The 16846-nt window shown below is 40.0% G+C and overlaps 1 protein-coding gene across 3 annotated transcripts in view; it reads right to left on the bottom strand.

Annotated features, from left to right (window-relative positions):
* The window catches only part of FBXL2 (F-box and leucine rich repeat protein 2), a 113140-nt gene that overhangs the window by 72306 nt on the left and 23988 nt on the right, over positions 1 to 16846 (bottom strand). For all 3 annotated transcript variants that reach the window (XM_060638147.3, XM_060638149.3, XM_060638148.3), the window contains one exon: positions 7076 to 7137. In XM_060638147.3, the coding sequence (XP_060494130.1) occupies positions 7076 to 7137 (62 nt within the window). The remainder of the gene's footprint in view (positions 1 to 7075; positions 7138 to 16846) is intronic.

Below are 16846 nucleotides of genomic sequence, written 5' to 3'. Positions count from 1 at the left end.
AAATAAATGTAAAAACAAAAAATTTTTTTTTAAAAGAGAGAAAAAAAACCAATGGCAAATCACTAAGAGACAACCCAATAGGCAAAGAATATATTTCACAGAAGAGGACATACATGCAACTGATAAACAGATGCTCAGCATTACCAGAATTCAGAAAAATTCACATCAAGAGCACAATGTGATGCTCTCATACCCTTAAGACATGTAGCAACACTAAATGTTAGACTGACTCAACAGAGATTCTTAACTGATTGTTTGTATGAAGGGAAATTGGTAAGATCCCTTTGGAGAAACAATATTACTAAAATAGAGTTGATTATTTAGGGGTATAGCCTATGACCCCCCAGCAACTTCTGAGAGAAACTTCTGTGTATTTGTAGCAGGAGCCATCTATGAGGATATTCATAGCAGCACTGCTTTTACTAACAAAACAATGGAAACCCAAGCATGTACCAAAGAACAATCAATAAGTGAATCTTGGTCCATTCACACAATAGAATATTATACAGCAGTAAAATGAAAAACAGTGAAACAAAGCAACATGGGTCACTCTAAGTACCATAATTTTGAGTGAAAACCATGTCTCAGAAGGCACACTTTTTTTTTTTACAAAGTTAATACACAAGCAAACATAAACACTATTTACTTTTAGGAATTTGATTGTCTAGTCAAATGTATTTAAGGTAAAAAAATTTTAAAGAAAAGAACCATAAATACAAAGTTCTTGACAATATTAACTTGACGGTGGGGAGGGGGAACAGGCGACACACGGATCAGTGATGAAAAGGACGATTAGCCAAGAATTACGAGCAATCCAATTCTGCAATCCAATTTAACTACAGTTAAAAAAAAAAAAAAAGCTGCAGTAATCATTCCTGAATACACACCTGAGTGACACATCCCATAGATGTGTCTTTGCAAATATATTAGTAAATTCCTAGAAATGGAGTTTGTGAAGACGTATGTTTAGCATTTTGAAGATTTGCCCCCAGTGGCCCCACAGAATGGCTATAGCAGTTCCTATTCCCACCTCTGAAGTATCTTAGAGTGACTTGTCTTCTATCTCCTCACCAAAACCTAGCACTATCGAACTTTTGGGTTTTGCCAGATAAGTAATATCTCGTTATTGAGATATATATTTAAATATGGTCCTGACTGAGAACCAAGCAAACTGGCCATTTGTATTTCTCCCTTCGTTCATAATTCTCTTCAAACTGTTGTAAGAATAATCCACTTTAAGGGGCGCCTGGGTGGCTCAGTCGGTTGAACATCCTACTTCAGCCTAGGTCATGATCTCCTGTTTGTGGGTTCGAGCCCCGCATCGGGCTCTGTGCTGACAGCTCAGAGCCTGGAGCCTGCTTCGGATTCTTCACGTTGTCTACCTCTCCCTGCTCGCACTCTCTGTCTCTGTCTCTCAAAAAAATTAAAAAAATTAAAAAAAAATCCACCTTAAAAAAAAAAGAAGAATCCACCTTATTCCTAATACTTAAGCGTTCCTTATTTGTGCACTGAAGAATATGGCCTCTGCTTGTAACGTGTATTCTCATTATTTCACCCACCAGTGCGCTATGTATCTGCAGTAATGGTATATTTTGCCACATTTTACTACTCACGGGGTCAAGTTTATCAATCTTTTCTGTTGTAACTTCTGAATTCACAGATTTTTAATCAACAGCTCTCTAACATAACTTTCTAGCATGAAGCTCCGGAAAAGAATGTACCAGTTCTATCACTCTTAGCTGTGGAGCTTTGCTGGTGTTTGATGCCACACCAACGTAGGTAAAAATAAATAAATGCATACATACATGTAAAAAATCCAAAGGCAGCACGGACTTTTAGCGCGTAAGTATAACCCCAACCTAGAAAGAGGAAAATTTGCTTCTGCCGTGACTCAGACTTAGATGCCAACCCTAAAAGAGTATATGACAGTATTCAGAGGTAATGAAAAGGAAAGGCCTTTAAGTCTCTGCACCTGATTTCAACACACATTAACTCAGTCACGTACCGCCTCATGCTAGGTAAAAAAACAGTAAAAACGAACAAAGAAATGAAAACATTCATTAACAAAAAGGAAAACCCTGCATAGCTGCTTAAACTTGAATTTGCAGCGTGTACCAAGCAAAGAGCATCCTACCTGTTGGGCTGCCTTGGGACACACAACAAGGCATCGCACACAGCAGGAGGCGGACGGGACGCCCCAGTCCTTGAAAAACTCCCTGGAGTGCTGAAGCCAGCCCGCGGGCAGGAACACCCACTCGATGATGCCCCGGACGGGAGGGGGCCCTTCGCTGCCCTGCTCCTCAGGGGCCCACAATGACACGTAAGCACTTGATGATTGCAACAAAAGCCACAATTATTTTCACTCGTGGAATTGGTTTACGAATTTTAGAAAAGGAAAATTTTTAAATGTTTGCACGGGGCATTTTACAATTTTCCCTAGCTGACCAGTAAAACCGCTGAATATATGTGATTGTGTAGCTGACTTCATTTGCCCAGAATTATCAGGCTCGGCTCTCCTGTTCGGGGCAATCAAACCTTCCTCTCACCGAGCCAACGAACACGATTGGTGCTTAATTCTGTCATGTATCCACATAAATTTTAAACGGACACAAAATGATCTAAATAATGGTGATTTAAGTTTTTAAAAATGTGTCTACTATGAGGTTTCCTTCATTATTATTTATTACTAACAAGAGCTTTGCCTTCTCTGAGTGTTTTAAAATATTTCCTGCGTTTAGCACTCCCTACCCCCTGAGGCGGTCTACATGTGTTTTCCTGTCACCATCAACACCTGAGTGCAACCGTAACAGAAGGAAAAACTCAAAGTCAAAAAGTCGATGCTGCCGCCCCTAACCTGCGTGAGCCCTGGTAGCCGTCCGTTCAATATCACTTGGTAGCGAGCACTGTCCACTGAGACTGAATTAGCCCAGGGTGATGAAACGGAGCACCGGGTCTCGGTAACTTATCAGTCAGGTTATTTACTGAGATACTGTTAGCAGCAGTAGCATATGCTGAGATCCACAGCAGGGCAGCTTTCTTTTATCAGTTGTCTGCATAAGGATTGAGGACACTGTCAAACAGCATCTAGTAAGCAATTCAGGCGTTGAAAACTGAAATTAATTAACAACAATAGAAGCTAACATCACTTAACATTCGTTAACTGCCAGGCACCCTACGGGCTAGCTACAACCCCGTTCAGTAAGAACTATTACTACCCCCCTTTTATGGATATAGGAAATTATGGCCCAGAGAGTTAAGTCACTAAATTTGAGGTCATACAAGTAGGAAATGGGGAGAGCTGAAATCCCAACCAAGTCTGGCTCCAAAAGTCATACAGACAATAACAATGAGGACAAAATATAACAACCACCCAACTCACTAATAGATATATAGGTTTCCAAAAACTAAAGATTCCCATTGTTATAATAAGCATTATACAACGGACTCCCCAGGAAGAGTAAAATTACAAGCTGGTCAATTGTATGAGCATAAAGGATAGAGAGGGAGAAGTGGAATACCTTTATTTTGTACGTGAAAACTGGGTACAAAGAGCAAAATTGGAAGAACTTGTTAAGTAACAAACTCAAAACGGGGTGGGAGAAGGAATCTGTGAATCAGTAATATTGGGCAGTCTTAAAACCAGCAAGAAGATGGTCAGATGAAAACCACCTCACAGATTTTTCTGGGTGGATTCAAAGTGACATCAAAAAAGGGAAAAAAACCGCACATAATTCCAGGTTGTGCTTGTTACTGGCTCCGAACGGGAAGTGGGGGCTTCACTTGATGTGACCAGTCATGGAAGTTAGAGAATTTAAGAGGGTGGTAACAGATGCAGTAAAAAATGGCAGAGAGAAAACGACCCCGGCTGGAAGTAAACAGGAGGATCATGAAGCCAAAGGAATCACATCTACTGATGAAGTAAGACGGAAGGCAGACAGGAGTTCAACAAGGACAGGAAGTCTGCACTGTCACAAAGATATCTGCAATAGGAAGTAAAAAAGTGAGCCTGTGACCCACTGAGAGTCTGAAGACATCGTCTAACTGAGCAAAATAATCGAGGCTTAAGCTCCAGGAGGCTGGTGACAATGATGGCTACTTTGGTAACTTGGTTCAAACGTTTCTCCAAAGTTCTGCTCAGAAAGCGCAGCTAGGAAAGGGAAGAGCTGCTGTTACTGAGAATATAGAGTCTGCGAATAAAACGGCAGACGCGACTCGAAGGCCAACCAAGACTAAAATACCACGGTTGCCTAGAATTAATTTTGAGACTCACGAGTCAGGGAAGACCTGTACTTTATCATTTAAATTTCCCTTACAGACTCCAAAATAAGAGCAGAAGTGGGAATACAAGCCTACGAATAGACATGTTATGAACACTTGGTCTCCAGTGGCAATTCCTTTTGAAAAACGATCTCTGTTTGAGCCTCGTGGCATGATTCAAACTGGCAACTGCAGAATTTATAATAGCTGAGTCCACCAGGGATCTTTAAAAGAACTAAAATCTCTCAAACAGTTCGGAAATCACACTAACACAGCATCTGATAAAATCCCACCCGCCCCGCCCCCTTTTTTTTTGGTCAGGAGATGGAAACTGCTCCCTGGAGGAGAACCATGTCAAAGCTAACTCCATCCAAGGGGAAAAAGATTAACTTAGCAGCTTTGAGTCACAGATAGAAGCAGTATTCATAACAAGAGTGGAGTTTAATCACACCCCAGTGCTGAATGACTAATAATGGGTCTGCCTCAACCTGGTTGATTCCCCAGAGGGAGAATCACATGTTCATATTACAGCTTGATGCCTGTGCTAAATAAGGTTCGGACCAAGAAGGAAAGTGCACAGTTCTAGGGGACACCACGCACTCTGCACTCCATTGTGGATAGCGTCCCGTCCGCCTATTTGTATAGTAACAGCCTGCCTATCCTAACCCAGCCACGTTATTGTTTTTAAGTGTATTTCTTTATTTTGAGACAGAGAGAGGAAGACAGCAAGCGAGCAAGCACAAGCTGCAGGAGGGACAGAGAGAGAGGGAGAAAGAATCCCAAGCAGGCTCTGCACCATCAGTGCAGGGCCTGACGCGGGACTCAAACCCACGCACGGGCTGTGAGATCATGACCGGATCCAAAATCAAGAGTCGGACACGGTGTGCCTGGGTGGCTCAGTCGGCGAAGCGTCCGACTTCGGCGCAGGTCATGATCTCAGGGTTTGTGGATTTGAGCCCCGTGTTGGCTCTGTGCTGACAGCTCAGAGCCTGGAGCCTGCTTCAGATTCTGTGTCTCCTTCTCTCTCTGCCCCTTCCCTGCTCACGCTCTGTCTCTCTCTCTCAAAAATAACATAAACGTTAAAAAATTTAAAAAAAAATTGGGGCGCCTGGGTGGCTCGGTCAGTTGAGCGTCCGACTTCTGCTCAGGTCACGATCTCACGGCTTGTGAGTTCAAGCCCCGCGTCGGGCTCTGTGCTGACCGCTCAGAGCCTGGAGCCTGCTTCAGGTTCTGTGTCTCCCCCTTTCTCTGCCCCTCCCATGCTCATGTTCTATCTGTCTCTCCATAATAAATAAATGTTAAAAAAAAAAATTTTTTTAATTAAAAAAAAAAAAAGAGTCGTACGCTTAACCAACTGAGCCACCCAAGCACCCCCATGTTCGTTCTAAGAGCTCACGGTGCTTGATCAAGACCTCCCAGGTTTATATGAAAGATATATCATTCCTTTGTTACCACTTTCTTAACTTTAAAATAGAGTCTGAAATGCCAGAGAATAGCCTCTCCTATCCAAACAAGTATTTTATTGAAATATTATCGCTGTAGTTTTCATATGATTCTGTCATGACTTAATTTTCTTTTTTATTGAGTGAAATGAGTTTATGACGACAGTGCCGCACGATACCCAGCGACTAACGGAACACCTTCTGAAGCCCCTGGAATGTGATCTTCACCACAAAGAAGCACTGTCTGCACCGTTTCTCCTTCAAGACAAAGTTTAACATCCTGAGGGGAGTAATATGTGATATTTACAGAGTAACTCTGTGGGGAACTCCGAGATGTAAACAAAACTCACACCCATTCCCTAAATGTTAACATGAGATCTAGCACAACCAGGGAACGGAGTCATCTGGTCTATCACTTACTGTATGTCAGCATTTCCCCAAATTCTGTCAATGGAATACGGAATTGATATGGAATATTCAAAGAGTTCCATGGTCAGTCACTTTGAAATGTCAGAACTATCCATCTGGGAGTATCATCATGTGTATTAAGGCTCTGAGAAGTCATGCGTAAAGAAATTGGTTTTGTTAACCTGTATTTCCCATACTTATTTGATCACACAGTTGTGGGGTTTTTTTTTTCTGTTTTGCAGAACATCAGCAGCATTTGGGAAATGCCACTCAAGGATTACCATGTATACATGTATTAATTACTTGTACACAATTAAAATATAACATCCAAAACTAAAAGAAGATCTCTTTGATGATGGCAGAGCACTAAAGGAAACTGCAGTGCCTCGGGGTCAACAAATGTTGGTCGACAGCTTTATGTGGTCGAGCGAAAACCATTTACTGTATATTGTGATGCCAGAAAAACAGGACAAAAACCATATTTTATAGTACTGCCACTTAGCACATAATTTTCATCAAGTGGATAAAAATATAGCAATATTTGGACTGACAGAATTCTAAGCACTCAAAATTTTGACCATACTTATTTTAAAATTGATTAGAAAACATCCAAATGCCTGTGACTTCAGGAGCTCATAACCTTAATAATCATCTCTCCTCACATAATTGACTACATTGAGAACATCTACTGATACCAAAACAGTGGCACCTACTGAAGGTTATTACAATACTTACCACATTACAAAAAGAATCCAGACCAATGCTATGTACATACTTAGTACATTCTGGATTAGACCAAGTAAAATTTAACAACAAGCTGAACAGCATTCTATAAAACAAAAACAAAAAGTCAGTTAGGCTAATTCTGTCTGTTTTTCTATGCTATGGACTCATAGTGAGAAAGAAGATTGTCTTGGAACTTGATGACTGAATCAAATCTGAATTCTTTAAAGTTTATCTACATTTACCTTAAGAGAAGTTCTTTGGGTAACTTTTTGTTAATAAGGCCTTCATCGTTATTTGAGAAAACCTAAAAGAAAAAGAAAAAGAAAAAAACACAGACATTGTTAAAGTGTTTCTCAACTAAAAAAAAAAAAACCAAAAAACAGTTCACATGTTTTTTAGATCATAACAGTCCCAATTACTGTCCTACAGATACGATGACACTAATTTCATGAAGTCACCACACTTTAATATTAATGGATATAAAAGAGTTTACACCCTATCACCATTTCATAAAAATGCAAGGCAGCAATTTCTATGCTACATTGTATTAGAAGTTCTAGCCAAGGCTCTTAGGTAAGAAAAATAAATAAAAGACACCCTGATTGGAAAGGAAGAAGTAAATAGCTTCTATTCACAGATGACTTGATCCCGTATATAGAAAAGTCTAAGAAATTCACAAAAAACCATTAGAAACAATCAAGGAGTTTAGCACGGTTACAGAATATACAAATATGTAGTATTTTTATATAAAAATAAATTGTAGGGGCGCCTGGGTGGCACAGTCGGTTAAGTGTCTGACTTCTGCTCAGGTCATGATCTTGGCGGTTCATGAGTTCAAGCCCCGCATCCGGCTCTGTGCTGACGGTTCAGAGACTGGAGCCTACTTCGGATTCTGTTATCTCCCTCTCTCTCTGCCTCTTCCCCACTTGTTCTCTCTCTCTCTCTCTCAAAAAAAAAAAAAAAAAAAAAAAAAAAAACAACCCACAAAAAAATGAAAAAAACCCACACATTAAAAAATAAAAATAAATTGTATTAGCAATGAACCTGAAAATGAAATTAAACATTCTTTTAGTTTTATTTTATTAAAAAAAAATTTTTTTTTAACGTTTATTTATTTTTGAGACAGAGAGAGACAGAGCATGAACGGGGGAGGGTCAGAGAGAGAGACACAGAATCCGAAACAGGCTCCAGGCTCTGAGCCGTCAGCACAGAGCCCGACGCGGGGCTCGAACTCACGGACCGTGAGATCATGACCTGAGCCGAAGTCGGCCGCTTAACCGACTGAGCCACCCAGGCGCCCCAGTTTTATTTTATTTTAAAGAGAAAGAGAATGCGAGTGGAAGAGAGGGACAGAGGGGGAGAGAGAGAAAATCTCAAGCAGGCTCCACACTCAGTGCAGAGCCCTACTTGGGGCTTGCTCCCCCCAACCCTGGGATCACGACCTGAACTGAAATCAAGAATCAGACGCTCAACTGAATGAACCACCCAGGTGCCCCCCTGAAAACGAAATTAAAACAATCTCATTTATTACAGCAGCATCAAAAGAGTAAAATATTTAGGAATAAATTTAACTAAAGAAATGCAAGACATCTATTGAAAATTCACACAAAAACCGCTGTTCAGAGAAATTAAAGACAACAAACAAAACACATTTCACGTTCACAAATTGGAAGATTTGAGAGTGTTAAGTTAGCAACATTTCTCAAATTAATCCACAGATTTAATGAAATCTCTATCAAAATTCCAGCTGTCTTTTTTTTTTTTTAATTAAAGAGTTGATCCTAAGATTCATATGGAAATGCAAGGGTCGCAAAAGAGCCAAAATAATCTTGAAAAGGGAAGCAAAGTTGGAGGACTCACACTTCCTGATTTCAAAACTTATGATAAAGCTATAGTAATTGAAATATCATGGTATTGGCCTAGGATAGAAATATAGATCAATGGAATGGAATTAATAGTCAAGAAAGAAACCCTTATATTTACGGGCAATTGATTTTGGACAGGGCATTAGGGTAATTCAATGGGGGATAAACAGTATTTCAACAAATGGTGTCAGGACAACTGGTGTCTACATGCAATAAAAATATAATGTCGACCTCACATTATATTAAAAAATTAACTTTATATAGATCAAAGAGCTAAAAAAATATATAAGAGCTAAAACTATACCCCTTAAAAGAAAACATAAGCATAAATCTTGGTGACCTGTATGCATGTAATGGTTTTGTATGTAATGGTTTTGTAGATATGACACCAAAAGTATATGCAATCAAAGAAAAAATAGATAAATTTGACTTCATCAAAATTAAAAAACTTTTGTGCTTCACAGGGCATCACTGAGAAAGCGAAAAGACAATGCATAAAATAGGAAAAAAAATGTCTGCAAATCACATATCTGATAAGAGAATTACATCTAGAATATACAAAGAACTCTCACAATTGAACAAAAAGAAAAATAAACCAGTTAAAAATGGGCATGATGGGCACCTGGGTGGCTTAGTCAGTTAAGCATCTGACTCTTGAATCTCAGCTCAAGTCATGATCTCATCCTGAGCATAGAGCCTGCTTAAGAGTCTCTCTCTCCCTCTCCTTCTCCCTTCCCCCGCTCACGTGTGCATTCGCACTCTCTCTCTCTCAAAAAAAAAAAAAAAATGGGCGTGAGATCTGAATAGACATTTCTGCAAAGAAGGTCTGCAAATGCCAATAAGCACATAAAAATAAGTTAAGCATAATTAGTCACTAGGGAAGGACAAATGAAAACCACAAGGAGATACTTCACAGCCACAAGGGTGGCTAAAATAAAACAATAATGGCAAGAATGTGGAGAAACTGGAACATAAAATGGTGCAACCACGCTGGAAAACAGTCCAGCAGTTCTTCAAAGGTTAAACATAGAGCTACCATATAAATCAGCAATTCCAATCACAGGTACCTACCTAACAGAAACAAAAACACGTTTCTGCACAAAAACTGGCACGTGAATGTTCACAGCAGCACTACTCATAATAAGTCAAAAAAAAAAGTGAACACAATCCAGATGTTAACAGCTAATAAATGGATAAACAAAATGTGGTATATTCACACAATGGAAAATTATTCAGCAATAAAAGGAACAGAGTACTGACATACTACAACAGGAACGATCCTTGAAAATACTGTGCTACGTGAAAAAAGACATACACAAAAGGCCACACATTGTAGATTTCATTTACATTAAACATCCAGAAAAGGCATATCCATGGAGAAAGAACATAGATCAGTGGTCAACTAAGACTAGCGTGACCGTTGATGGGTACGGAGTTTCTTGTTCGAGTTACAAAAACGTTCTTGAATTAGACACTTGTGACAAAGACACAACTTGGTGAATATACTAAAATACACGGGACTGTACGTTTTAAATGGGTGAAATTCACAGCACGTGTATAATATCTCTATTTTTTAAAATGTTTTTTAATGTTTTTATTTATTTTTGAGACCGAGAGAGACAGAGCATGAGCAGGGGAGGGGCAGAGACAGGGGGAGACACAGAATCCGAAGCAGGCTCCAGGCTCTGAGCTGTCAGCACAGAGCCCGATGCAGGGCTCGAACACACAGACTGCGAGATCATGACCTGAGCCAGAGTCGGACGCTCAACCGACTGAGCCACCCAGGCGCCCCTATAATATCTGAATTTAAAATATGGATTTAAAAACCCACTTTTTTAGAAGCTGTTTATGTGACTTGTCATGCATTTCTGCCCAGAGCCATGATATGCCATCATGGGGGGCTTGGTGGGCTTGTGGGCTTGGACTCTATATTTTTCTAGGGGTCAGAATTGGCCCCTCTGTTCCTGATGCCACGAGGGATTAATATGCCTCACATTCCTCCTTGAGCCAGACCAAGCTGGCCCCCTGGGATGGATCAGGGAGGGAAGAGGAATACACAAATGCCCTTAAGATTGCAAGATACTATAAAAGAAACAGAGAAAAAATAGCTCGCTCAGGACTGCACATAAGCAAACATAATAACTAGCCACAAATCACACGCGGATAGTATATCGACTGCCCTGGCAGGAGTAGCTAGTTGGAAGTCTCACCTCAGGGGAGGACACTCTTCCCAGGACACGCAATCGGGACCCCAGCCGGGCTGTTTACCATGGGGCTTCCCCAGCCAAAAGGGTGCATACTGTATGTATGCAATTTGATGTAGTAAACAAACTTTCTTTGTTCTCTATACTTCTCTCTCTATATGTTCACTACAGTTGTTTAGTTCTTTATATTCCCTTGCCCTTATAATCAATAAAGTCTTCCTCCATGAAACTCAAAGCGAGGCTATCATGACTTCTCATTGTTTAGAACACCCACGTGTCCTAATCCATCAAGGCAAACTGCAGAAGTAGGAAGTGCTGCAAATAGTATCCTACATTCATTTGCAACGTACTTTGAACGATCAGTCTTAGCGATGTGTATGTGCGTACAGGAGTGCTGACCACACAGACTCCGCCACTGGCCGCCCGTCTTGTTCTCCCCCCGGCACAGAGACGGCACCGCGTCAGATAACTAGTAGAGATGACTGGTGTGCAGAAGGTAACTGGCACTCACCTTACATAGCTACCCTGTGGCCACACCACCATGCCCCTTGTTCGATAAGGGCTGAGGTCCGAGCTGCGTGGAGAATGGCGGTGCAGCGCCCTGGATCCTCCCTCCACCTGCTGGCCCCATACCCTGTCAATAAGGGACCCTGAACAAAACTCTGTATAAGTGGCATGGAGTGGTTTGCTTTGATTTTCACGTTAAAGTGACTTCTCAGTCTGGAGAATCTTCTCAATCTGACTCGCCTCCACCTTCTGACAGTGAGATACTAACATTTATTAAGTGCCTGTTGTATTCCAAGCCCCATTAAGCACTGTGTTAACCAGATAATTTACCTTTTACTAGTTCCTTGAAATGGAAAGTTAGGTCACTGATATGAAATCTTTCCTGTTTTTTTTTTTTTTATGTTTATTTATTTGAGAGAGAGAGATACCTTGATCAGGGGTATGTGAGCAGGGGAGGGACAGAGAGAGAGAGGGAGAGAGAACCCCAAGCAGGCTACGTGCTGTCAGTTCAGAGTCTGATGCAGGGCTCAATCCCACACACTGTGAGATCATGATGTGAGCTGAAATCATGAGTTGGATGCTTAACCAACTGAGCCACCCAGGTGCCCCCTTTCTTTTTAATGTAGGCATTTACAACTCTAAATTTCCCTGTGATCCCTGCTTTAACTGCATCTCATAAGTTTTGATATGTTGTTTTCATTTCCATTCACCTCAAATTATTTTCTAAAATCCTTTCTATTTCTTCACGCATTTGTTGTATAAGAGTGTGCTGTTCAATTCCAACACATTTGAATTTTCCACTTTTCCTTCTTTTTTATCTCTGGCTTCATTCTATTGTGGTCAGAGTTCTCTGATGTCAATCTTTTGAAACTATATTTGTGGCCTAACATAAGATCTACCCTGGAGAACAGGATAGGTTCTATAGGAATAGGAACAGGTTCCAGGGTGCCTAGGTGGCTAGGTCGGTTAAGGGCCCACCTTCGGCTCAGGTCACGATCTCACAGTTCGTGGGTTTGAGCCCCACATCAGGCTCTGTGCTGACAGCTTGGAGCCTGGAGCCTGCTTCAGATTCCGTGTCTCTTTCTCTGCCCCTCCCCCATTCACACTGTCTCTCTCTCAAAAGTAAACAAACATTAAAAAAAAAAAAAAAAAGGAATAGGTTCCTTGTGCACTTGAGAAGAATACGTATTCTGCTGTTGTTGGGTGGAATGTTCTATATATCTCCAGTAAGTCTATTTGGTTTATAGCGTTGTTCAAGTCTTCTATCTACTTACTGATCTGCCATCTAACTGCCCTGTCACTGAAAGTCTGGTATTGACATGTCCAAGTGGTGTTGAGGATGGTGGTGAATGACACCATGACAATCTTCACGTACCTCAATAGCTGATAGAAGGATGGGCTTATTTTCTGTTATTACAAAGACGAGTAAACCAAAGTTACAAGATTTCAACTCAGCATAGGAAAGAACTGTCTAGCAATTAGAATAGCCCATACTAGAATGTTTTACTCTTTCAAGCAGTGATGCTCTATCCACAGTGCTCCCGTGGATCACAGAACCAGGAATGAAGAAAAAAATCCCTCTTTCAGTGGGAGGTTTGAATAGAACATCTCTAAGAACCAAGTTTAATTTACAGAATCTATCATCCAGGTTCTGCCACATACTCCTTTGTTACCTTGGGTATGTCATTTTTCTATGCCATGATTTCCTCTTTTTAAAATGGGGAATGGAACCTGCCACAAGGGATGCTGTGAGTTAAATGAATTCATATACATAAAATGGCTAGAACAGTCTAGGCAAATAGAGAGTGCTCAACAAATAATAGTTATGATGATGACTGTGAAATCTCCAACTATTATTGTAGAACTGTCTACTTCTTCCTTTAATTCTGTCAGTTTGCCGCACATACTTTGGGGCTCTGTTGTTTGGTGCATATATGCTTATAATTATTATAACTTCTTGAGGAATTATCAAAATATAATGATCACTTTTATACTTAATACTTTCACATTTAAAGTGATTACTATTAAGGAAGAACTTACTTTTACCATTTTGCTATTTCTATATTCTGAAGTAAATCATTAGATAAATGTGAATTATGTCAAGATGACTGGTAGTGATGTTCAAATCTTTTATATCCTTACTGAGTTTTCTTTTTTTTTTTTTTTTTTAATTTTTTTTCAATGTTTTTTATTTATTTTTGGGACAGAGAGAGACAGAGCATGAACGGGGGAGGGGCAGAGAGAGAGGGAGACACAGAATCGGAAACAGGCTCCAGACTCTGAGCCATCAGCCCAGAGCCTGACGCGGGGCTCGAACTCACGGACCGCGAGATCGTGACCTGGCTGAAGTCGGACGCTTAACCGACTGCGCCACCCAGGCGCTCCCTTACTGAGTTTTCTTGATCTTCAACTTCTATCAATTAGTAAGAAAGAGGTGTTATTTAAAACTATGATTGTAGATTTGTTTCTTTCCACCTTGGATTCTGCTGAGTTTTGCTTCATATATTCTGAAGCTTTGTTAGGTTCATATACATTTAAGATTATTATGTATTTTTAATGAATTAACCCTTAAGCATTATGAAATGTCCTTTCTTTCTAGAAATTATCCTTGCCCCCAAATCTACTTTGACTGATATTAATACCGCAACACCAGATTTCTTCTGATTTTTGCATCTTTTTCATCCTTTTATACTTGCAATCTGTGGCTTTATATGTGTGTGTGTGTGTGTGTGTGTGTGTGTGTGTGTATTTTCAAACTTAGAGTCCATTTTGTTTTTTATTTTTAAAAACTTTTGTGTGTGTGTGTGTGTGTGTGTATTTTCAAACTTAGAGTCCATTTTGTTTTTTATTTTTAAAAACTAACATACAATGTGACATTAGTTTTAGGTATACAACAAAGTGATTCAACTTCTCTATATGCTATGCTTTGCTCACCACAACTGCAGCCGCCATCTGTCACCATACAATGCCATTACAACATGACGTATATTACAAGAATATGACTATATTCCCTATGCTGTGTTGTTGTGGCCATTTTAGTATATAACATTCCTGAATATACAATAAAATCTTCTAGATTATTGCTATAGATTCAAAGTTTTATATTTGTTGTGAAAGACATGTTATATAGATCTTTAAAGCAACCAAACAATATTTCTTAGTGTTCAATTAATCTACTTCTTTAATATTTTTCATGTTTTATTAAAAATTTTTTTAAATTGGGGCGCCTGAGGGGCTTAGTCGGTTAAGCATCCAACTTCAGCTCAGGTCATGATCTCGCCTTTCATGAATTCAAGCCCTGTGTCGGGCTCTGTGCTGACAGCTTGGAGCCTAGAGCCTGCTTTGGATTCTGTATCTCCCTCTCTCTCTGCCCCTCCCTTGCTCACACTCTGTCTCTGTCTCTCAAAAATGAATAAGCGTTAAAGAAAATGTTTAATGTTTTTTTTAATTAAGTAAACTCTACACCCAACATGGGGCTCAAACTCACAACCCCAAGATCAAGAGCTACATGCTCTACCAACTGAGCCAGCCAAGTGCCCCTTTTATTTAAGATTTTAACTTAAATCCAATATAGTTAACACATGGTGTTGTATTAGTTTCAGGTATACAATATAGTGCTTCAACAATTCTATATATCATTACTCAGTGCTCATCAAAAGTGTACTTTTAATACCCTTCACCTATTTTACCTATCCCCCTACTCACTTCCCCTCTGATATTAATGAGTACCCTCAGTTAAAGTTATTTTTTTTCAACATGGACATTTCTTACTTGATGCATATATACAATATATATAATTATATATTATATATGTATAATATATAATATGTATATTATATATATGTATATATAATATATAATATGTATGTATAATTGTATGTATAATATGTATAATACATATTATATATTATATATATTGTATATATGTATATATAAAACATTCTATCCTTAAAAAAAAGAGAGAATACAACACATTTTCAAGTACACACAAAAAAATCACCTGTTTAAATCACATAAAAAGAGACATAACAAATATTACAAATTCAAGAAGACTGAAATCATACCAAGTATATTCTCTTCCACAATGGTTCCTTGATCACTAAATTTTGCAAATTTAATTACCACAGGTCTGGTGTTGGCCTGCTTTTGTTGATTTTGTTGGGAGTCCTCTGGGCCTCTTGGATTTGGCTGTCTGTTTCCTCTCCCAGATCATGGAGGTTTTCTGCTATTATTTCTTGAAATAAATAATCTTCCCCCTTTTCTCTCTCTCTGGAACTCCTATATGTTATTACCTTTGATGGAGTCACTGAGTTCCCTAAGTCTATTCTCATGTTGCATAGCTCTTCTTTCTCTCTTTTGCTCAGCTTCATTATTTTCCATTATTTTGTCTTCTAGGTCACTAATTCGTTTCTCTGCTATTCATTGCATCAAGCCTGTTTCCAATTTCACTTATTGCATTCTTCATCCGTTTCTTATTTAACTCTTTTACCTCTGAGGAACTGGTCTCATTGACATCTTTTATTCTTTTCTCAAGCCCAGTGAGTATCCTTATGATTGATGCGCTAAATTCTCCATCAGGCATGTTATTCATGTATGTTTCACTTAGTCTCTGGCCACGGCCTTATCTTATTCTTTCATTTGGGATAAATTCCTCCATCCTGGCATTTTGTAGAAATCTCTGCCTTCTTCTCTGTGTTAGAAAAGCCAGTTATATCTCCTGTTCCTGAAAGTAATGGTCTTATGAAGAAGAGGTCATATAGTGGCCAGGGCCTGGTGCTTCAGAGAGTGTCTCTGGTATATGCTGCGTGCATTCTGCTGTTGTGTTTTGGCTGCTCTATCCTTCAGGCTACTCACCTACAGAGGCTCTCCTTGCCTGCTGTGGGCAGTGTCGGGTCTCTGGCCTGAATGTGGCGAGTTTTAACTAAGTGTGCTCTGGTCTGCTTGTTAAATGAGACCTGATGCTACTTCCACTAGAACTGAGGCCTTGAAGAACTCTCTGGTTGGAAGATATGATTTGCGCTGGTCTTCCGGGAGAGGGGCCCACCACACTGGGACTGAATCAAGCCAGACTAAGAAGGGCAGTCCTACCACAGCGCTGGAGGAGCTGGGGCTTGGTGTAAGCAAGTTAGCCAGCCAGTGTCAGCACTGCACTGCCTCCTACCAGTGGCTCTGTGTTTATGCTCTGTCTGTGAGGGGTGGGGGAGGTAAATGGCACCAGCCAGCTCCCCTGTCCCTGCAGAGACATCTCTGTGTATGTTATCTCCCAGAGACACTCTCCGAGACAAGTGAATAATCTCCCCACTGTGTGACCTAAGTGTTCTTCAGATTGCTCTTTCCACACTGTCTGCCCCCAGATGTTTGCCTGCCTTCTCTCCAGGAGCAGGGCAGTGCCCTCCTGGCTCTATCCCAGCCAAGCCCACTGAACTTTAAAACTCCA

This window comes from Panthera onca, chromosome C2 (genome assembly GCF_046562875.1).
Source record: "Panthera onca isolate mPanOnc1 chromosome C2, mPanOnc1 haplotype 2, whole genome shotgun sequence".
Lineage (NCBI taxonomy): Eukaryota > Metazoa > Chordata > Mammalia > Carnivora > Felidae > Panthera > Panthera onca.
The sequence above is the reverse complement of the archived record's forward strand: the minus strand, read 5'-3'. Positions and strand labels throughout refer to the sequence as shown.